Here is a 23,848-nt window from a genome sequence, read left to right on the forward strand (position 1 = left end):
ACTCAAGGGGCATCGCTGCACAGGTAAGCTGCTTTTGGAGGGGTTCATGTAAATCCTAAAGTCCAAAAGTCAATTACTGGGGCATCTCAAGCGTGTGTTACTGAAAGACTCTGATGTTTTATTGAAGAGAGGCTTTAATTCATCAGGCTTCTCAGCTCCCTTTCATGCAGCTTGGAGAGGGAGAGCAAGGCACCTCCTTCAGATGGCCAGTGTCATATATCACACACACACACACACACATACACACACACACACACACAAAGAGAGCGAGAACACACACTAATGCCCAAAAACAACTCTCAGGTGGTCTGCTTCACTCCACTGACCAGACCATTACCCCCTACACACACACACACACAAACACACAGCCCTCTCAGTGCAGACCACACAGACTAGAAAATCTAACTGATCTTGCAGCATCTTGTGCTCTTTCTGTGCACAATTATCAACATTTCAAACATGCCAATGACAAATTTTAATTACAGAAAAACCTCTATACATTAAAACCACCCAGTCACCTTACTTGCTGCTTTGCTAGGCACTGAGATCTGACTAACATGCTGTCTCTTGATGTCATCCACAGCACCTTGGTAGCTCATTTCCTCACAGCTGGTTTAATGTTTTGGGAAGGTGGGAGTTATTGTATTATACTGCCATTCCTATCTGCTGATCACAGTGCGTCCCTGTGCTATATTCCCACTGGAATATTAATAAACCAATACTCATTGCAGGCTGACACAGTCCCATCACAACAGAACGAGTCCTCTGTCTCTAATGTCTCCACAGCTGGAATGACGGCTCATGGTGGCATTGCCCAGAGTGAGGCAAGCAGACAGCTTATTTTTCCACTGTGATTAGCCAAACTGTGCTTCTCATATACAAATGGAAATGGGATGTGCATGAGTGTCCCCCTCTCCTTACCCTCTCTCTCCCTCTCTCTCCCATCTGTCAAGACAATAGATTTTAATCTTTAATCCATGCGCAGCCATTGAATACTAGGGAATTACAAATTACAGATGTTTTACTGTGTTTTTTTTCTCCCGCAACACCTCCTGCCCGCTGTCCCTGTTCAGGCCCTTCAGCTACCTACTATCATGATGTTAACACACAAAGGTGTTCACACTCTCACATTTGCCACAAACAAATGTGTACAACAGAGACAGGAAGAGAGAGAGAGACACACACATACACACATTACACACCCTCATTCTGTGCCATCATGGTACCATATGACACTGTCATCATTTGGTAATTAAACCCTTGCTGGCTTTAAATATGAAAAGCTGGCAAGAGTTGATGATGATGATACTGGCTGTCGCTCAGCCCAGATTTCCAACAAACCATCCAGACATCAGGCAGGAAACATATTGTCCTGTTGTTGTTTTAGTTTAGCCGTGCGTTTCCCTCCAGTCGAAAGGAAATGTGATACAAACTCTATATTTGATCATTCATATACTGTTTAGATGTATAATAATTATGTAATGTAATATGTAAGATTTAATGATTTATACATTTTGTCTGAAAAAAGCTCAAACACATCTGACTTGTATGTGCTGGTGTACGGTATGATAAATGATGGGCACAGCCTGGTGCATAGAGTTACAGTGGCCTCCGAGTGAGGAGAAGGAGGTGGTGCCAGGGAGAGATGGGGTGTGTGTGTGTGTGTGTGTGTGTGTGTGTGTGGGGGGGCATGAAGGGTGAAGGAGGGAGGTTTATTTAATGTTCAGCCCATGAGCAAGTGGGACACTATTTTTAAAAGGGGGAGAGGAGGGGTGGACGTGGACGTGGCAGTGTGGTGGGGGTTTGGAGGATGAAGGGTGAAAGTGGAGGTGAGAACTTTGGCTGTCCGTGGAGAGGAGACAGGAAGAGAGGGTTTGAAGAGACATACTTCAACATTAACCTGACCCCCCACACACACACACACACACACACACACACACACACACACACTCCCCTCCCTTTCAGCCCCTGGCAATCTTGGACAGAGTAGAGTAGATACCATTGACCAGTCTAATGGACTATGCCATAAGATCTCCCCCCCCCACACACACACACGCACACACACTCACACACACACAACACCATCTAACCAAAATCACTCCTCTCCCTCAATTTTCAATCTGCCTCTCCTGCAGACTCCGGTCATAACCCATAAATGTGGTGTGTGGCTCTGAGAAGAGCTTAGGTTCCATTACTGACAGCCGACACAGCTTTATGGCCATTTAAGCTCCTCGATTTGGGTTCCTCCCATTCGGATGTTCCTGCAGACCCCCAGTGTGTCGCCAGATAGAGGAAAGAAACACTTATTAAGATCATTAATGTCCAGATTACCAAGGCAGACTCAGCTCTTACTGCCGGAAATGTATTTTTAACACTCACAGCAATAAACAATAGCACTTTAAAAACAATAGTGTGTGTGTGTGTGTGTGTGTGTGTGTGTGTGTGTGTGTGTGTGTGTGTAAATCCAAGTTTGTGAATTAGCATAAATTAACATGTTGGCTGTTTCTTGTAGGTTGCGGATTACTATGGAGAACCTTACACATAAATGAACTTTACAAAAAAAATTAAGTTGTGGACCACATATTTGGATAACTAGTTTAAAATTCTGTAAATTGGCAAGTCACAAATGTAAAACTCACTGTTTCAGCCCATATTTATGCATTGACTTTAATTGCAATACTTTATTCAAATATATTTGTTTTTCATATATTTTCTATGTAAGATTATGCATTTAAATTATTAAAATGAATGTTAATGTGCACCTGTCATGAGGTTCTGATGTTTTAAAAAACGTACAGCACTGAGAGTTGCAAAGTAGGCTACTGTTTAAATGACATTTTAAGTAAGGAACAGATCTTTTTCAGCTGATAGCTTAGATATAAAGTGTTCCATAATATCCATTACTGGTCCTTGGTCCAGTGGCAGTCTTATTGCCATTTCTGAACTTCAAGCACTGTAAAGAGACTTATAATACAAAATGTTTGTTAAATAGCCGATAGAGAAGCTATAATCTTTTAATGTTGAATTTTATAGCTTTACCACGCTCTGTCGTGCTTGTGGATATTGTAATATTGCATTTTTACTGGTTATTCATCTGTTAATGTTCCAGTTACTAAGTTTAATACTCTCCCTTACACTTTTTTTGTAGTCCCTTACACTGTTAAACACACAAAGAAAGTTTCCTCAGTGAAGTTTATGTATCTGGGAAATATCTGACTGGACTAAATCTCTTGAGAAGAGCACTTTGAGATAACTGTTTTAGAGCCAAGGTGTCAAAACCATGTTTGATAAGAAAAAATAAATATCTGAAGCAATAAAACTGTAAAACCTCAAAATAACAAATGTGACTGGACCAATAAATGACAAAATGTACTTGAATTCACTTCTGAAATCAAGGACTGAAGTCTGAATTGAATTGTTGTTAGTATTACTATTGTATTGTGTATGCCCCCTGCCCACACACACACACACACACACCTGTATGTGTGTGTGTGTGTGTGTGAGAGAGAGAGAGAGTGAGAGCGAGAGAGAGAGAGAGAGAGAGAGAGAGAGAGACTCATTGTAACTCTGTAAATGTTTACCAGTATTCAGTGTTGTCATAAGCCTGCACATGAACGTGTCATAGCTTAGTTAACTATACAAATAAATGAATCTAATTTTAATAAATCATTATTATCGATTTTCGGCGTTGACAAAGTTAGTGTTCATGATGATGGGACATTTTGGGGCATCTTAATAATATCCGTGTATGTATCATTTCATTTATAGAAATTGTCATAAATAATTTCACATCATTTTAATAATTTCACACTGAGTTTAAGCGTGAAGCGTTTAAACAGACTGGCAAAGCTACTCAACCACAAACCAATTCAACACGTTCCCTGTAAATAAACTTCAAAGAAATATATATGTACTTGATATCAAGTTTAAAAAATAAATGTAATACACAGGCTACCAATGAGTGCGAAATATGATTTTTATGTATAGCCATCGTGCTGAGTCAAACACTGGAAGCTCCAGCTGTTTGAATACTAAAATCCAGTTTTTAAACAGGCAAGTTTTACAGTTCCTTTTAATTCAGCACCTGCAACGCTCTGTGTTCTTTGATTGTGTTCTTTTTTCTTTTTCTTTATCAATTCCTAGTTCGTTGGAGCAGGGTTGCTTCCGCTTTTTGTTGTCGCCCAAACCGTTTAGTTTTGGATGATCGGTCAAAGATTCTGACAACCAGCGGGGAGAAGCACGACGCCCAGCCGGGGAAGGAGCGCAGGAGGCCGGACAGATCTACTGGGCTGCATCGGGGAGACGCACCATTAGACAAAGGAGAGCCATGCCTCACAGCGCTGGTCGATCAGGTAAGGATTTCTCCCTCTGCCTCATACTAATGTCAGTGTTTATTTGCAGGTATGTTGGTTGCACTGAGTGGGACAAAACTGTGAGGAGGCTGCAGCTCCCTGCCTACATATCTGGATTTTTATTTTATTTTATTTGTTTGTTTTTTTTAAAAGATCAAACAAAGCATAGTGTGCATTTCCTTCTATATTGTACAGTGACTTCATGTATTTACACTTCGTTTTTGTTATTGTTTAATGTCAGAAATTAGGGTCAAGAAATTATATTTCGATGTGGTGTATTATTATTATTATTATTATTATTATTATTGTTGTTGTTGTTGTTGTTGCAAATAATAGCTTAATAGTCTATTAACATTATCTATATGCTTGTGGCTGTAATTGAAAACATAAATCACAATCTAATTCACCTCTCAATTTTGGGTTTAGATGGAAAGATCAATGGAAAACAGTTGTAATGATGTAATTAATTATGGCAAAATTAAAACCAAGTACAAAATCAATCTGTGATGGTGTCGAGGATAGAGTCAAATTGATATCCATCTGCTCCCGTTATAAAGCACATGAATAAGCAATCTAAGGACACAGCTGATATCCTGCAGTTTTGCATAGACTACACATATGGCTTTGGGTGTCAGGAGACTCCAAATCATTGTGGGATATTACAAGTGACTCCCGATGTGATGCGGATGTTTTGGATAATAGGGAAAAATAGATGCACAGAAATGTATAGCCTACACTTGTGTAAAATTAGCTCTTAAATATATCAGTTGAGAGTGAAAGTATTAGATGCATCACACATAGCAGGTGAGTTTTGTCAGTGTTTACTTCACTGAGACTTGGATGTCCTCAATAAGATACTTTTTAAAATGGAGTCTATACATCAAGTAGTAAAGATTGAAATGTCTTACATTTTTAAAATAAACCAATCTATCATTAAAATGACTCCTCAATAATCCAACGTTTATACACAAATGTTTGTACAGGAAGAAACTTGAGTTAACAAGCTTTACACACTCAAAGTCAAACTTTGAACTTGTGCAGCTTGAGCAGTGGCTCCCAAACTGGGGCCAGGTGATCGTAGGGGGTCCTCAAATATATTCCAAGTATCTACCTTGTAAAAATGAAAATGATTAAATTTCAACTTTCACGTGTACAAACAGATATTTGAATTCGGATCAAATAAATATCAAATACTTATTTTATTTAGTGAAGGTAGAGGTGATCAAAGGACCCTGACGTGAAAGTGTTTGGGAACCCTTGCATCGCCTCAGACACGTAGTAAAGACACAACTGGAAGATAAAAACAGCAATATCGATTGTAGACGTGGACGCGCATTACAGGCCATATGTTTCCAAAAAACGGAAGAAAAGGATTTGTTTTGTCCTCCGTGGAAATTCGTCATCCTCCCCTCCCTCTCTGCCTCCCCTGTCTTTCCACTTCAATGTTATTATTAAACTAACAGCAGAATTATGATTAGTAGTAGTTACTTTTCATCACATTGTATTTACCATGGGGAAAGGGTTTTTTTTAAAGGAAATCTGAATCAGAATACAAGCCTAAAATTTTACCTCGACTGATATCAATAAAAAAGAGAAAGCTGGAACGAGTTTGTAATTATTTTAAGTGTCTGAAATATAATAAAATCAACTGTTCCTATGGTGTGTGATAACTGTGCCAAGGGTCTTTATTGTATAATGCAGGCAAAAAATCGAAAACAATAATCGCATTAGGTCCTTGGTGGCTGGGGTTTTTAAAAGGGGTGAAGTCAGGACTAACAGTTTCTTAATTATCACGCCGTTTGTTTTGCTGTAGTACTGTGACACTGGGACGTCATCGTAGTAGTGCAGAGAGGTACGGGGGGCAAATCGGGGTGTTGTGGGGGAAATAGCAGCAGCTTTAGGGCAAAAGTGCAGTGACGTGTGAAATTACAGCCCATGGTGCTACATATTGTACCAGAAGCTCCCTCCCCAAAAAAAAGCAGAAACAAAAAGGGGACTCGTCCTCAAACTTGTCCAGAGGGCAGCTGGACGCACCACCGAGTCCACACCCCCTCTAAATAACAGATTATAATTATTATTATTATCATTATTATCACTATTATTATCATCATCATCAATGTACTGCTGTGTAGTCTAACAACAAATACATAAATTCAAGTAAATGAAAGGAGATTGCAGTTTTATACATTACGTTGGATAACTTTACCACAGTAAAACACTCCACACTGTACACAAACATTGTGCTAAAATCATCTGTACACAGAAAAAATTTTGAGACTATTATGCTGGAAAAAGCGCAGCTACTTAAGGTAAATAGCAGTCAGTTACAGACACGCAGAAGTTAATGTTAACCTCACGCCACAGACCATTAAAGAGAGTGCTTTTAAAATCTACGAATCTTCTTTGACTGACTGTTTCCTTTCGGGTTGAGCTCTACCGGAAGAGATTAAGAGCACACAATTCAGCTACAGTAGGTTTACCCCCAACCTTTGACCCGGCCAGCCCCAGCAGCAGCAGCCTATCTGCCTGCCCGCCCGCCTGCATGAGCACAGCGGCCTGTGTAACCTACTGTATGAGCGCCATCTACAGAGCGATGCTGCACACAGGCGGTGAGTGGATGATGATGATGATGGCCTACTGACTGACTCTCCCTCTGCAGGTTGCGAGCTCACCTTGCGCATCTCCTCCTCCGCAACTGGAAATTGGATTTGCATCCAACCTGATTAATGGTTCATGCAAAGACTGTTTGATTTCTTTGTTTTTCTGATTAATTTAAGAACAGGACGCTAGAAGCATAATGCAATGACAAGCTTGGGGTGACATGCTGTAAAAACACATCACATGTTCCAAAATAGAGGAGATTTTAGTGCAAAAACATATCCTATTTGTGTTTCATGTTTGCAAAAAAAAAAAACATCTATATAGAGTGATATAGAGATTTTTACAGTTTGAACCAGAGGCTCACAAAGTGGGTTAATTCGATTTTATTATTATTTAATTTACAAGAAAATGTAGAATTATGATTGTTTTAAATATCTTGCTTTAGGCTCTTCAATATCACTTTAAAAATGCAGTGCCAACAACAAAAATCTTCCCATGTGGCCATCCCCGAGTCCCAGTCTCATAATGTGTTTCAATTGGGAGTCTTTCATATGAAAACATTTGAGAAGCGTCGCTTTAAACAACATACACCAGCCTGACAGTGCTTTACCTCTCTTCTACCCCCTGCCTTTAATTTCCTTGATTCTTCACCCCAAAGTCTCATCATTTCCCATTTCGTCTCCCTCCCCTTCCTGGCTGTCGGATGCAGGGACCTCCTCATTTGAGCTGCAGGTTTTTACGTGGGCGAATCACAAAGTGTTGGAATCTATTGCCTTTGTCTGACAAGTCATCCATCTCTATGCGAGGGATCTGTGGGATGGAGGTAGGAGAGGGGGGGTGATCTGTGGGACTGCAGCTTTTAGAAACAGACACACAAGGAGAGGGGTTTCATTCTCAGCCCAAAGCTTCGCTTAGGTACAGCCCATTCTGGAGGAGAGGGGGACACACTGCTCTGTACTTCGCCGTGTCCATGTTGTTGTCATCTCCGCCCCTATCTGATTAAACTACAGAGCCCGCCGGTCCTCCACGCCGTCAGAGGAGTAGGATTTTTCGGCTGCAGATTCCCGAGCGGACCCGTGGACACTCAGCTACTCCTTTGTTTTCCTCATGATGTCCTTAAAACACAAACAGTGACCCGGTTTGAGTCAATGTTGCTGCGACTGGTGCGCTCTGCACACGCGTGGGTCATGCTCTGCACCTGACAGCCCTTCTGCAGACTTTTGAGTTTAGACTTGAACAGGAGGAAAACTTAGCATCGCAACCAAGAAGTTGTTTACTGCTGCAGCCTGCGGACTCTTCCCACACGGACTGTTTTACACCAAAAGTCCTTGTTTTGTGTTTTTTTTTTACTCCTTAAAGCTGTATCACAGAGGCGAAACGGCGACCTCAGTAGACTACCTTTCTTTCCTTTGCTATCCAATGGATATTCACTGCAAAGCGGACCCCTTCTCGGCGATGCACCGTGAGTATACCGAATAAGTTTATAGACAATAACATTTCTGTGTTGTGACTTTAATTCCTGCACCAATTAGACAGAGGATGTTTGCAATGACTGCGGTCTAATTTATACAGAAAACACGAAGTTAGAAATTTTGAAACGTGCTCATATAGTATTTTTCATTTTAAGTCCATTAAGGCTCGTTATTTGCCAACGTTTTACTATATTGAAGATGAAAACAGCTCTCAAATATTAAACATGTTAGTATCTTTAGTTATTGTTCTAAAACCAAATTTTCTTCAAACAACAAAAAAAAAACATTGGCACATTTTTGCCAGAAGAGTAATTTAAAATAGATTTAGTTACGTTGATTTAGGTAATAATAAAAATGAGAATAAGACACAGAGAAAACCATGACAGATGGTTGCTAAAATGTTTTAAAACAGCAACATTTCTGGTGTTATTTTTAAGAGCACATTGGTCACTGAAGAGTTTTGTTTTTATTTTTATTTTAGTTGGGAGTTTGCTGTGTAAAGCTTAATTGGTTTAGAGGTTAATCAGAATGAGAAAACGTGGGCTTGTTTGAGCTACATTTACTTTTAAGTGACAAAACAGAAACTCCCCAATTTAAATACAAAGCTTTTATTACCTGTGAAATGACAGTTGCTGTCGAGAGAAAAGAGCACGCTGTGTGTAAATGGATGTAAACATGTCTCTTTATTTATCATCTCTCACTTTACAGTTCGGTGGTTTAGAATAAAACTAAGCGTGAAAAATGAAGCAGTTGCTCTAACTTGTTTATTTTCTTCATGTTTTTCTCCATACGATATGGGTAAAGAAGACCCGGACTGTGTGTAAATTATTGATTCCTCCTCATTCGCACCATCCGCGTTTGTAATATGAGTTATCAAAGCTCATTTTAATTATTTAGAATAATTGTGCAAGGAAAATTAAACAGGTTGAAACATAATATCTGCGACATGTGTTAGGCTGCAGTGGAGGTAGATACTCTTGGAAAATGTTGCCTAACCAGGCCGATGTTACAGGGGGAGAGGAGTTTTAGTTTTAGTTTTGGGTATCAAAAGAGCCAGTGAGGTGTATTTATTTTTATATTTATGTTGTTTGTTTTATTTAGTTTTTATTTTCTAGATTTGAAAGCAACACAATTCTACTTGAATTTCACCCTCAGGTCGCTTCAATTTCTATGTTTTACCCAACAATTAATAGGCTATTATTATTATTATTATTATTATTATTATTATTATTATTAGGCCTATTATTATTATATCTAATTCCACTACAAATTAAAGATATTTTATAATTCATGCAGCAACAAAGACTGTTGGCCAAAATTAAAATGTGTGTGCTTCTATGTGTGTGTATGTAACCTACATTATACTGTATGTGTGTATGTCAACAGTAATGTGATTTAACCTTTTAGACTGGAAATAAAACATACAGACCTCTCCCAGAAAATATCAGAAAAACCAAAAAGAGTCCACATGAAGAGAAACCGTGTCCTCTGCAGGTATGTAATGTTATGCTCCCCTGTGCTGCTGTTGTGTCCCACGCAGGGCACGGCGGTGTGAACCAGCTCGGCGGGGTGTTTGTGAACGGCAGACCCCTCCCAGACGTGGTGAGGCAGCGGATCGTGGAGCTGGCCCACCAGGGCGTCCGGCCCTGCGACATTTCCAGACAGCTACGGGTCAGTCACGGCTGTGTCAGCAAAATCCTCGGCAGGTAAAAGGGGGGATCCACTACCAACAGAGCCCTATGTGTGTCAAACATCAATCTTCTATAGCTCGTATATGCGCACCCAGCTCTATTTCAGCCTCAGTCATCGTTTATATAGGCAGGTCATTTTTTTCTTTCTTTCTCTCTCTTTTTTTGGCTTGAACACAGCAGTTCTGCGTCCGAGATTTTCTATCCATCATCTGCAGCCTTGCAAGAGAAAAGCATCATAATCATGAAATAAATTTTAGGAGTTTACAGCTAAACATTAAGGATAAAAAATAACCCAGAGGAATATGAGGCTGTATTAACATTATAGGAGACTATAGCTGATAAAGAAAGTGTATAAAGTACCATGAGGTCACTTGAAAACTGACTTTTCAGGTCTAGAGACACAATTTGGAAGATTACTCGCAGATTAAGAAAAACACCACATCTACGGCCACTATAAACTCACCTTTGAGTATCATAATCCCATTAGAAAAATACCATAAATACATACTTTACGTTCCTATATTTTTTTCATCAGTGTAAAGTCTACTTTAAACCTGAGAAATTAGGTCTACATCATTTTACTTCAGAGCACAAATGCTGTGAGATAATATTTTGAAATATATTTTTTTCAGCTATCAGAAGGCATTTCAGAGGTATTTCATTTCACACACACTGAATGTTTGTCACCAACATTTATCAATAGGTCATGGTGGCATGTCGTGCATGCTACTGTAAGCTCATGGAGACTGGAAATGAGGTCTAAACTGTGCTTTTACAGCTAAACTGTCCTTTGTTCTGTCCGTCTCACTGCTTATATTGTGTGATTTTAATTACACTGCTTTTCGTTGAAAATCCGCTCTGTTCGCCTTCCAGCTGATACTCGATTAGGTCCATATAACATCACACTTCCAGACCAATTAATAGATTAGAGCCGCCATCATATTTGTAGGTAATTTTACATGTAACTGCAGAAGGTCGGCGGAGATTTGTTTCCACACAAACTGTTTTTAAGCCACCTTTCCCATCAATCAGACGACTTGACTGGATTGTTGAATTAAGGAGGGATCCATTCAGGAACACTCACTCTGTCCCCATGCAGGTACTATGAAACCGGCAGTATTAAACCCGGAGTCATTGGAGGCTCCAAACCAAAGGTTGCAACTCCGAAAGTGGTGGATAAAATTGCTGAATACAAGCGCCAGAATCCAACCATGTTCGCTTGGGAGATAAGGGACCGACTACTGGCTGAGGCCGTCTGCGACAACGACACTGTCCCCAGCGTTTCATCCATCAACAGGTAGGTGGAAAAAACAGTTTTTCATGTTATGATATTCTAAAAATAAGCATGCCGAATTGTCTCAAAGCGCCTAAATTCTTTCTGAAACAAAATTTCTTTCTAAATGTGTGCATACATGTATGAGAAAATTGTTGGAGTGACCCAAACACAAAAGGAAAATCAGATGAAAAAAATGCCAAACGTAAATGGGATAAATCAGCTCTGAAATAAGCAGAATAAGCTATACCAATTTATCGTCACCTACAAGGCTGAACTAGAGTCAGTTCCAGCCGAGCCTATCCGGGGTGGTCTCACAAGTGCAATTCAATCTCCTGTGCGGCCCTCCACGACACAGCCAGCACGGGAGCTGAGGCTGGGGCCACGAAGAATCACATCTGTCCCGATAAAAACCGATCAATACCGCGTAACCAGATCCAGAGGCGGAGGGAAATACCCAACAAAGTTGTTCAATACGCGGACCACACTGCGACAGAGGCGGCAGCAGCCTCTTTATTGCCAACCAATTGTTCTGTTTTCCAACACTGAGGTGAATGTGGAGAGACAACAGATCACACATTTAGGATAATAGTGTGGTTGGACAATTCTAAATTATTCCGGTTTTAATCACACATTATTATTATCATTATTATTCTTATTGTTATCATTATTAGTCTTATTGTTAGTTAATAATAATTACAGTGTAAGTAGAATACCTTTAGAAAAATATAGACTAGAGAAAAATTGCCTTCCTAAAACAGTGTTTATCTATGGGTAAATGACTATAAAAGAGTTTCTGTTCCACTGAAGCAGCTAAAGCAGCAGACACCCTATACCTTCACCTTTCCTCATGAAGCGGACAGCAGTGGACAAAGTATCTTCAGACAGAGGACTCCGTTGAAAAGCCCCAGTGCATGTGTGCAAAGTGAAAAAAAGCCCGATAGTGCCTGCAAGTGATGAACTTTGGTTAGGAGGCACTGTTCCAGAGAGCTGGTCATCGGCATTACATTTTAATGAGCTGAAGAGAGTCTCATAACACATCCAGCTAAATGCAGGAGAGGGATGAATCTTTGCAAAAAAGAGAAAAGAAATATTAGGAAATCAGGCTGCCATGGAAATTATGGTTTCAACAGGTCTTTTGGAGCCTTTCTCTGTTTTCACCTGTTGTTCATAAAACCAAGCAAAATGTATTCTATGGTGTGTGGAGGCAATGTTTTATGTGTTACTATTTGAAAACATTTCTGATAACCTGCTTGGTTTGAGCTGTATGGAACAGCACTATTAGGAGAAATTGTGTCCTTTGAAACTAAGTTGGTCTGCACATTAATAATTAACATCAGACCTTGTGGAAATGCACAAAACTGCATTTTTTTCCTCAAAGCATGGCCTCACAAATCACAACAAAACAATAAGTAGGTTTCACTCCTGAATTTTTATTCCCCAAAATGTATATTAGCATTGAAGAAAGGTTCATTGTTATTTATTTTACAACATAAAAAATGCACAGGAGCATTTTGAAATGTTTATAAAAATCGAACCTTAACTCCAGTAATAATTTCCACATTACAGGCTTTTTAAAATGTTTCTTAAAAAATTTGTTTTCGTTTCTGACTGTTGGTCTTAAAGGGAGGATTGGGAAAGATGTGGAGGAGGAAAAGAGTGAGGAAGAGAAGTATAAGAGGCAGACAGAGGGCGAGAAAGAGAAAGTGGACCCCTGGTGGTCTCTGTGGTTAAGGGGCTGACATCTTCCCTGTTGACTAAAGAGGATGTCCTGCCTTTAAACACATTTTTCCTGCATGAATTATTAAAGATTACACAGAGACTGGGTTGCACTTCGTTTTGTTACCGCAGAGAGGAGTTTCCACCCACTGCACCATGCCCAGTGGACAGAGGCGTACCCATAAGGTCCTAAGCAGCTTTCAATCATATTGATCCACATTTTAATCTTTCTTTGGAGATATTTTTTTACAACACCCAAACACCAAAGTCGTTAATTCACCCATCCAAATTGCTTATTCAATATCAGCAACATAGACTTGAAACAAAGTCCTTGAATTTATGAGGCTCCCTCGAGTCATGAGGTCAGATAACTGTTGTGGTGAGATGTTAGAAATTCAAATAAAATATTGATGTGTGTTTTCTGGAGGAGGCTGCTAGCCTTTGTTGCCCTGCCTCAAGGAGAGAGTATGGAGGACACATGATAGTGAGGGGAATGAAAAGAGTCTGATGTACATTTTTGCCCCTGAGGAAGTTAACCCCGCAGCTGTCTGATTCAGAATTGATAGCTTATTGCTGGATGCTGCACGCACATGTGAACGTCGTTCGCCTCATCTGCAGTCTGTAAAAGTTTGTTTTTGTCATTCCTCTGGAGTGAGAGGGCTTCCATGTGGGATTTCTGTCGGTACACAACGCTGCCTGTTATTCAATGATCTCATGTTCGTCTGTCAATCAAAAGATTACCATAGTCATGGTTTAATGTAATGCGATCATGTCCCATAAGAGCTAAAGCTGAGCTTGTGTAAATCCCACTGTACCTCTCTGTTTTGCTAAAAGAATTACAAAAATCTTCAAATTTACAAATGTAATATTATCTCTAAGGCCTCTAATTTTTGTCACCTTAACGTTCCAGATTATTGTGACACTTTCTTTTATTTTTTACTTATCTATTTAAAAGTGCACCACAGATTAAAATACAGTGGTGGCAGTGGTCTGAGGCTGGTCCAATAAAACGCTATTGCTTTCCTGTCACATATAATTTATAGATCACCATTTGCATTTGCTGTTCCTCGCTGCCATTCGTCGTCAACTTTTCTATCCCGTAGTCCCAATCAATAGGCTCTGATCCTCAGTGAGCCTGGAGGATTCCTGTGTGCTACACTGAGCAACAAAAAGACCAAAAACTACAACAGACACCAGAAAGGTGACAGAGAATACAGGGAGGAATAAAGAAATGAATTGGAGAAGAGTGAAAGAAGGAAAGAAAGAGATGAGGGGTTTGAACGACAGATATTGTAAAGTACAGTAAAAAAAAAGAGAGAGCACATTGGACAGCAGAGTAGAAATGAGAAAAAGCGATGAGGTTGGGAGAGAGAGGAGTGAAAGATCAGGTTTGAGAGATGAAGAGAGAAAGAGAGAGTGAGGAGAAAAGAGGGAGTGGGGAGCAGGAGAGGGAGATTATTAGAGTTGGCCAGGTAGAGCCAGTGAAGCTGATCATTGAGGTGAATTGATGTGATTTCATGCTTTGTTTGCAAGATCATTCAGACCAAAGTGCAATGAAGACTTTCCCACCACATCACATCTTACTGGTATGGGGACTTTATCATATTTCTAACCTCAGAATCTAGCTAGATTGAATCCACAATCTCAGGGGGCAGCCCCTATTCAGCCTCACACAGGAGCAGAGAGATTGCCCCTAAAGCCCAGAGATTGGCTATTTGTGACAGGGGCCTGAATATGAGGATACAAGCGCCCCAAACGATGGAGCACTTGTACATGCACAGCCGTAAGTGGACCTGAAGTGCCGTGTTTAAGTGTCCCGTGGCGGCTGGGGTGAAATCTCCATGCTCTGGAAGCAGTATTGATTGATCCATGTCTGTTGTTCACTTTACCAGGATTATCCGCACCAAAGTCCAGCAGCCATTCCACCCGTCCCCGGACGGATCTGTTACGCCGCTCTCCACGCCCGGCCACACCATAGGTGAGCGTGAATGAGGCTACACAGCCAAAGTCAAATGAGCCAATCAGGGCTGCTGAAACAGAAAGAAAACACCTAAACATGAACACAACCATCCTTTTTTCACATACTAACCCACATGCACCGGAATAAACACACAAGACAGACACACACACATACTGTACACACACACACTAACTCAGCTTTCTCCATCAGTGCCCAGCACAGCCTCGCCCCCTGTGACCAGCGCCTCCAACGATCCCGTAGGATCCTACTCCATCAACGGCATCCTGGGTATCCCCCGCTCCAACGGCGAGAAAAGGAAACGAGATGATGGTAAGGGAGACACAAGATCCCTTTGTTTCCCATCCTTTTAATCCTCTCCATCACTCGTCTCCTACTTTTTTTCCCTGTGTGTTAAGAAGATGGCATTTTTGACAGCGCTGCAGCCAAGTGTGTTTCTGTGTGCTGTCTCCAGTGACTTGTTATGTTGTATATCAGGCAGGGCGAGTGTTGAGAGAGTGTTGCAATTTAATCAGCTTTTTGATGCCCTACGTTTTACCATACGCCTACAGAGCTGCATCTCAATTTTATACGATGTTCAGACGTACTGTAGATATCCCATATAGCTGTCATACAACTCTAATCCCACTTGGCAAGGCATTAGTGCTGCTGCTCCTTGCTTTCATTTCTATAACATAACAAAAGGCAGAAAAAGAAGCTTGATACTATCAGTCAGTTATTTAATATTCTGCACTGTAGAGATACATGAATACATTTTTGGATTAATTATATTTTATTCTGTGGTGCTGAGCAGCATTAAAACATTCAATAATAAAGTATTTTTGTAAGACTGTATACTAGACTATACACTACCAGGGGACTGGCAAGAAAAAAAGACCTAGATACACTCAAAGATTAAGTGGAAGCCTATTCGGTCCAAGCCAGAATTTCCTTGCCATTCCTAGGCAAGGCAAGAGAGTGGACACACACTGCCTCAGGGCTAATAGATTATCGGTTTTGCAAACAATTGGCTTTTTTAATGCCTATGAATTAACATGTCCCTGATGGAGGCCTGAACAGGTGTAGGAACAGACCGGTGGAGGCAGGGAGGGGGCTGCGTGTGTGTGTGTGTGTGTGTGTGTGTGTGTGTGTGTGTGTGTGTGTGTGTGTGTGTGTGTGTGTGTGTGTGTGTGTGCGTGTGTGCACATGTGTGATTCTGTGGTACTGCTTTGAGGTGGCTGATGGTATGATATGGTTGAAAATGATCTCAAAGAGCACTCATCAAAACAGGCCACTTCCTTCTTTTATGTTTCTGTCTCTTTAGTTCTCTGGAGTGGCAACCACTTGGATGGAAGGAAAATAGGACATTGTAAGTGTGAAGTTAGACAACCTTCTCTTTTGCTTTGGTCAATCAGATCACAACACTTTCCTTTCAATTACTGTTTTTTGCTCTTCCAGGGTTATGAGCTTATGAGGACGGGGCGGGGAAGATTTTTCCAATAAATAATCTCCCGAGAAATTAAAATAAATGAAGCTAAAGCAACTGTGGAAAATCCTATTTTCCATTTAATGGCATGCAGTTCAATATACAGTAATGCACAGTTTAGCTTGTTTAGAATTGTTATTAGGTAAAGATAGCAGTGGATTTTTAACAACAAGATGCAGTTTATTGTAACCTACTCTTTTTTTTATTCAAAATTTGGCCTGCAATGTCAAGAAATCCACCGCGGCTCTTGTGTTTGGTTATTCATGGTCATTTTCAATTGCCCACATTTTTAAAATTGTTTCAGCATTGTCGTTATTTTACAAAACAAAGCTACAGGGATGGTCCTAGCTCCAGGCGGACCATCTACCTGAGCTAGCCAAGACTATGTCACAGCAGAAAGTTACCTGCTAAAATGTTAACATGTTACCTTGTCAGACAACTCAGTAAATACATATATAAGTAAATAGATAAGTAAGTGAATAAATACATTAAAAACAAGGGGAGACCTAGTGCAGCAAGAGTTTCCACATTGTTGAGAATATTCTACAAATAACTCACCTGACTTTGTTGCATGTCTGTAAACCAATCAAAGATTTTAACCTTGAAAGCGTCACGTTTGTGCCTACATTGTGACAATTTGACCGTGATGAAAATGAAAAAAGCATTGCACGGTTCTTGTACCGCTGGTGTTGTGATGGTGGTGGCGTGTGATCCCGGTGTGGCTGAAGTCAGCGATTGCCCTTTGAGGAAGAAAAAGGTCCCCATTACTGGAGGGCTGTAGAGATAATGTAGTGTGACACGCGTTATGTACACCGGGTCCCCGTAAGATGAGCTTCAGGGACATAGGTGCCATAAGAGCCATTAATCTGTCCTTGTCACGTGTTATTGCAAATTAAAAGTAGCATGTTACACTGGACGGCTTCGAGTGAGGATGGCAGGAGGAAAAAGAGAGACAGAGGAGCAGGGGAATGAGGGGGAAAAGTGGGTTTATGAGGGGAGGGGGGAAGAAAGAGGTCCTGGCAGCCTCAATGAGAGTTGAGCAAGGATTAGTTTTAGGATTTGTGCATGCGTACATACACACCTATGCATGGAAATGTGTGTCTGTTTGTAACTCTGTGGCTTCGGATGCTCCTCACACAGTGAACATAGTGACATTTAAAAGAATTTGCAATTCTGCAGAGAAAAGCTATTAATTCACAAATTAACATCCCCCCCACCCCCATCTTGGATGTGCAAGCTATCGAAAAGACAAAAGAAATAGCCTTAAGGGGGGGAAAGAGAGAGACTCAGCCCTATCTGTGCAGAGATTGGTTTGCATGTCTGCAAGCAGCGATACCAATTATGCCAGTGCTGGGAGAATGCGTCTCAATGCGCCCCCTCCTTTGCCCCCACCCCCACCCCCCAACCCCCCTCCTCCTCCACCATCATCACTACCACCACCCCACCCCGAATCTATCCATAGCCAGATTTATTTGTGTATCTCATTACAGGAAATGGAGTGTTGTTCCTGCCAAATGCATTAATAGTGAAGTGGGGAAATTAGCCTGTTGTACAGCATGCTCTCACTCAGTCATTTAAACCTATGGTGGAAGTGGAAGCCAAGAAAAGGCATTGAGGATTGGGTGACAACTGCTGTGTGATTGTCAAATGTGTATTAAAGTGCTAGAAGTCCATGCACTCATTTGAAAAGTTTGGGCCTTCCAGTCATTTCTCGGAGACTGTTTTGAGCTAATTATCATGATAGACATATCCGCTCTAATTTGTTCTCTTTTTAAAGGAAATGCTGTTTTTATTAGAGTTGCAGTATTATTAATTCAGTGTTTTCCTAGTCTTGCGCACAGTGATAGGTTACTCCTGACCTTGCTGCTGTATGCAGTCAGGTTGATGTGACCTAACTGTATGTTTCTCTCATCGCTGGCTTACCACGTCCTGGATGGAGCCCAGTGGAGCTCTGGGGAGGACAAGCAGTAGGGAGCCACAGTGATAAATTAGATGGAGAAAGCAAAGGTCATAACTTGTGATTGTAGCATGGGTGTGGGATGAGTGTAGAGGGAGCTGATGAGTGTGTGAGCGAGGAGAAGAAAATATGGCCTAGCAGGTTGTTCATTCATGGCATAAAAGAATGGTCGCACGCAGCAGCCAGATTAACATCAAGCTTGTTCAATAGCTTTAGGAAAAATCATACAGTCGCTGTTTTTATTTGTTCAAATGTGATATTTGGCCCTTTTAGAGATTGTCCAGTGTGTATCTTTTAGCACATATGACCCATTTGTGGAGTTTAAATCAGTTAGTGTATGGATTTGAACCTGGGCCTACACTGGTTGGCTAGTCAAGCCAGTCCATGACAATGAGTCAATAGAGGATCACTTTAGAAAATAAATGCATCCAGAGCGAGACAGAAATAAATGGAATCATGAGCACCATGATGGCCCTGATGGGGTGTGTGTGAGTGAGAAAAGCCCAGGTTTGAGAGGGGCCACAGAGCGTAACATAGAGACAAGAAGCTGTTAGGGCCCCGACAGCAGAGGAGGACACAAAAGGGTCGACATTGCATTTCTCCCCCTCTTCCTTCTCTGCTCTATCTCTGTCGTTCTTTCTCTTCAACATTTAATTTCTCCTCTTATTGGCCCCCGTCATCTTTCTGAGTCTTGTGGGTTAACCACTTGCATTCAGCAACATGGCCACGTATAGTTGTAAACAATATACAATGAGATCCGTCACAAAAATATAAGGAGAGGGAATTCACTCAATGGAGTGGAATCATGTCAGAGAAAAGTCAATTACGGGCAGCGATGCCGAGAATTAATGGCGCGATGCATTACTCAGCTTGAGGAGGGAGAAAAGGCAAGAGAAAAGAGGAGAGACATTAATTGCATTTCCACAAATACTCACCACACAGGGTGGCAACGCTAAACGACAGACTGGTCCAGAGGAGGATAGAGATAAAAGCAGAGGAGGACAAAGTAAAATAAGAGATGGGAATGGAGTCATACAAAAGAGGGAGAGGGTGTACTGCAAAATTACCCTTCTCATCAAGTTATTTTTGCCTGCAGTCCTAAATTACTTATTTTCTTAAAACAAGTGGGGAAAAAAGATTATTTTAACTTGTTTTCAATGCAAACCCATGTGTTTTTAAGTATTTTTTAAATATTTTTTTAAGTTTAATTTTTCTTCTGCTTTATTCTTTCTTGTTTAAAGACTCAAGAATATATTGAAATAGTCTCACTGCACTGGCATATTTTTATTTGATAAAACAGAGATTTTTGCAGTGTGTTTCACACAATGTGCAAATATAACTCTACTTTCATTTGGCAGTTTTGTCCAAATCAACTTTTTTTTCCCACAAACACACATCAGGAGCAGTTCAGTATTTTGGTCAAGGACATTTTGACATGTGGACAGCCAGGAATCAAACCACCAACCTTATAATTAAAGGTCAACTTACTCTACCAGCTGATCTACAGCCACCCTCTTATTTATGTCATAGACTCACAAAATGTATCCAAATAGTTGTGTACTTTTATTTCTTTATTACAAATTTTCTGCATTGGCCTGGATCTGAGAATTTAAATCAAAGTAAATCAAATAACTAGAGTGCTTCAAAATACTATGGACGCAGCCTCAGTGCTGGCAGTGAGTGCAAATATCAAATAAGCATCGCTATGCCTGTTGACAGTCAGTACACTGGTTGGTGGTGCTAAATCGAATTAATAAAGCTCTTAAACATGCCACAACATAACAGGATCTTAACAGCCATGGCAGTGTTGCTGCCTCTCTCCCTCTCTCTCCCCCACCCCACCCACCTCTCTCCTTTCCGCTTCAGAGGTTTCATAAATATAGCTAGCTTACAGGGGAGGAGTGTTCACCCTCTGGGTATACCAGTTTGTTTGTACTCTCTTTTTTTTCAAGCATAACTGCATTTTTAAAAACATCAACAAATTATCCACAATTTGCGCTAGCATCATTTCACCTATCAGCAGAGGACTCTGATCTAGGAAACCCCGTACCATTGATTTACAGAGAGAGCCAGGTAGTGTGCAGGAATTCATTTGCCTTTCAAACAAGCCCCCACCTCTACTCTCCTCTGAGTTATCTTATCACAGGAACAGGGGAGATGAAAGAAGGACATAAAGTGGCACCATGCCACCACAGGACGTTAACATCCCCCTTAGAGACAAAACAAAACAGAACAGCTTTTGATACCATTGTGGTCTGTTTCACAGTAGCTGCTGTCATTGGTTAACTCTGTACATGTGTGTGTACAAATGGCTAAAAGTGCATGAGTGTAAACATTAGTTTCCTGAAGGCTTCCTAAAGATTCTTTTATCGCATTATTGATAAACAAGAAGGCCAGTTGCAGTTTCATGTCCGTTGGTTGAGTTTGTCTTTGGATCTTTGAGTTTGGTACAAAGCTCTACAGTCCACTTAAAATGTTTGAATAGATTGTGATGAAATATATAACTTTTGGACACAACAAGGTCAAACAGCATCTCTCTGTTCAACCTGATCAAAGAAACCATTTACCAGAAAATATATTGCTTCAGGGTTGATGTGTGAATGTCACTGTTGGAGAGTCTTGTTTTTATCTCGGTTTGTCTCCTCACACTTTGGTGTTAAAACGAAGAGACACAGTCAGCTGGTGCTGTGGGAGTGATAAGAGAATACCTGCTGAGACACCCAAAGGGCTTGAAGAAACACTGAGAAAATGAAACAAACCAGTCAATGAGACACACACATACACGCATGCGATCTGACAGTCGAGCTTCACACTTCACTTGACACGCTGACTGTCAAAGGATGAATCTGATTTATTCCAGCTATCTTATGATATATGTCAAACATGAACCTCTAATGGTGAATTCTGAAAATAAATTATTTACTAGTATTTCTTTTTAAAGGCCAAATCAGTAATGCTTTTACCACATACATTTGAAAGATATTCACATACATAAATGAAGAGTTAGTGATGATAACATTGTTTGTCTGAAGCCTACATGATTAAAAGTAGGCCTGTTTCACTCCAATTTTTAAAACATTTACTGGTGTAAACAAACCTTTAACAACATCACAAAGTGTTGCTGATATAGATTTAGTTGTTGTTTATTGTTGGTCCCTGTGTTAAAATGCCTGTCAATCCTTAGCAGTTTCCAAAATTTGGTTTTTAATTTTGGTAGTGAGGCTTTGTTTACGTGTAGATCACCAAAGAGTATCCTATGATGGGAATCTATGTCCTTTTGCAGCCAGTTCAGAAGGTCTGATTAAGTGTGTGAGAGGGTGCTGAGTATAAGCATGCTCCTCCATAGTGAATGACAAACAGTTGCTATTGATTGAGCTTGCCAATGTTCTCATACCAGCTGATACGAGGTAATTAATGACTCCATTTTCTTCTGTACCACAGACAACAATTGAGTTTCATACAGCAACACTAATGCTGCTCCACCACCAGCAACCCTTAACCCTCCTCCCAAGGGAGCTGTTTGAAAAAAAGATTTTAAAAAAAGCTTGTGCTAAAATATTCAGTTAATGGTTGGAAAAACACATGTGGCAGGAGAAAAAAACTGATTCCTTCAGAAATGTTACACAAAGCTAAAGTCAATATATTTTAACAGTGAAACATACACATACACACACCCTCCCATCTACACATACACACCCTCATACCCAATTGCAGTCCTCTATTCCATTCTCTCCATGGATCTATTTCTTGGTGCGAGTCGGGTTCATCCTCTGGCCTCAGCCATTGAAAAAAGGTCAAGCAGCCGAGCAGAATGGCAATAACGCCCCTGAAATGGTACCATCAGTGGAACATGATTGATCAATTGAATTCCATAGCACAGAAAAATGTGGGATTAAGTAGAGTATTATACGCACAATGAGTTGAGGCATGATGTTCATTCCAAGTTCATTTCGCCTCCCTCCTCTGCTGGCGGATCAGGCAATCAATAGCAGGCTTGCATATCATATATCACCGCTGGCTCGCCCAGGAGAGAACATAATCTGCTGCAAATTTAGAATGACAGATTTGTATGGGAGCTAAAGCCCTCATCCGCTGTTGGCGGCGTGGTATAGGGAGGAAGGGAGGGTGTCAGGAGGCAGGCAGTGGAGTGGAGGTTCCTGGGATGCTGGCTGGAGGTTTTAGCTTCAGATTTTTTCTTTCAGTGTTCAGGACTTGATGAGCGAGCAGAGGTAGAGCTGCAGCGGCAGCAGTGGGCTCCCTGGCTGAGTTGATAGGGTCAGAGATCAGGAGAACGAGGGAAGCATAGGCTCATTTGTTTATATAGAGTGTGACCGAGTGAGGAAATGCATACGCTTGCCCTCGACGCCCTGTCCTCATTCGGCCCTGAGTACCGTCCCCACTTCATTCTGTTTTCCAGAAGACAGGCAATATGTGGGGGATGGAGGGAGAGAAAGAGAGACAGAGAGAGGGAAGGGTAATATGTTCAGGAGGAAATAGTGCAGTTAAATAATGGCTCTCCATTTCCCGCTGGCAGAATGAGAGGCTCTGTATGTAATCGCCAGCCCTACTTTCTCCTCCTGAAACACACGCTCTCCCTTACAAGTATATATTTGCGCTGAAGGTAATCCATCAATTACCATAGACCTATCACATGATGACTGTGCTGATGGTGGCCACAAGGAGAGGTTGGGGTGTGGCGGAGAGCTGCTTGAGTGAGTGTATGTGTGTGAGAGGAAGAGAGGGAGACAGTGAAAAACAGAGAGGAAGATAAAAGGAAGACATGCTGGTGGGTCTCCCTGAATTTACTGCTGCTCCTCATGCCATCACTCTCACACCCATTGAGCTCAAAACAAAAAAAATTCTCCTCATGCTTATCTCACATTGTTAGCCTGTTGAATAATATCAGGTAAAAAGACTGGAAGTATGTCCTGATGCAGAATGTTGTCACCCTCCCTCCTCCCTTCCCATCTTCCTCTCCCTCTTTCTGTAGATGGCTCTGATGGTTCAGGCCCTGGCAGCGACTCTCAGGGCAGCGTGGAGAGTTTAAGGAAGCACCTGAGAGCAGACGCCTTCACCCAGCAGCAGCTGGAGGCCCTGGACCGTGTGTTTGAACGTCCTGCTTACCCTGATGTCTTCCCCACTTCAGAACACATCAAACCTGAACAGGTTGGCCAGACAGATTACTTTCTACACCCTGACATTTACAGCTCAGACCGTTTTTGCACCGACATCCTGGTTTCTTTCTTCCTGTCTGTTCTTAAGCTGTAGTAGTCAACAATAAAATAATTTACATTGATTTCTAACATTATATAGTGAATTAACTGGTACACATACTGACAC

General features: G+C 41.0%; 1 protein-coding gene across 21 annotated transcripts in view; it reads left to right on the forward strand.

Annotated features, from left to right (window-relative positions):
- The first annotated feature begins 7,466 nt into the window (after positions 1–7,466).
- pax2a (paired box 2a) overlaps positions 7,467–23,848 on the forward strand; it is a 30,222-nt gene continuing 13,840 nt past the window's right edge. Inside the window, exons 1-8 of one of the 21 annotated variants that reach the window (XM_044214815.1) lie at positions 7,479–8,415; positions 9,954–10,131; positions 10,749–10,769; positions 11,216–11,413; positions 15,001–15,086; positions 15,279–15,398; positions 16,390–16,434; positions 23,499–23,674. In XM_044214815.1, the coding sequence (XP_044070750.1) occupies positions 8,373–8,415; positions 9,954–10,131; positions 10,749–10,769; positions 11,216–11,413; positions 15,001–15,086; positions 15,279–15,398; positions 16,390–16,434; positions 23,499–23,674 (867 nt within the window). In that variant the 5' untranslated portion in view covers positions 7,479–8,372. Of the gene's footprint in view, positions 8,416–9,953; positions 10,132–10,748; positions 10,770–11,215; positions 11,414–15,000; positions 15,087–15,278; positions 15,399–16,389; positions 16,435–23,498; positions 23,675–23,848 lie in introns of those variants that run through there. The other 20 variants (XM_044214816.1, XM_044214819.1, XM_044214825.1 and 17 more) reach the window with 20 other exon arrangements.

Source organism: Siniperca chuatsi, linkage group LG11 (genome assembly GCF_020085105.1).
Source record: "Siniperca chuatsi isolate FFG_IHB_CAS linkage group LG11, ASM2008510v1, whole genome shotgun sequence".
NCBI lineage: Eukaryota > Metazoa > Chordata > Actinopteri > Centrarchiformes > Sinipercidae > Siniperca > Siniperca chuatsi.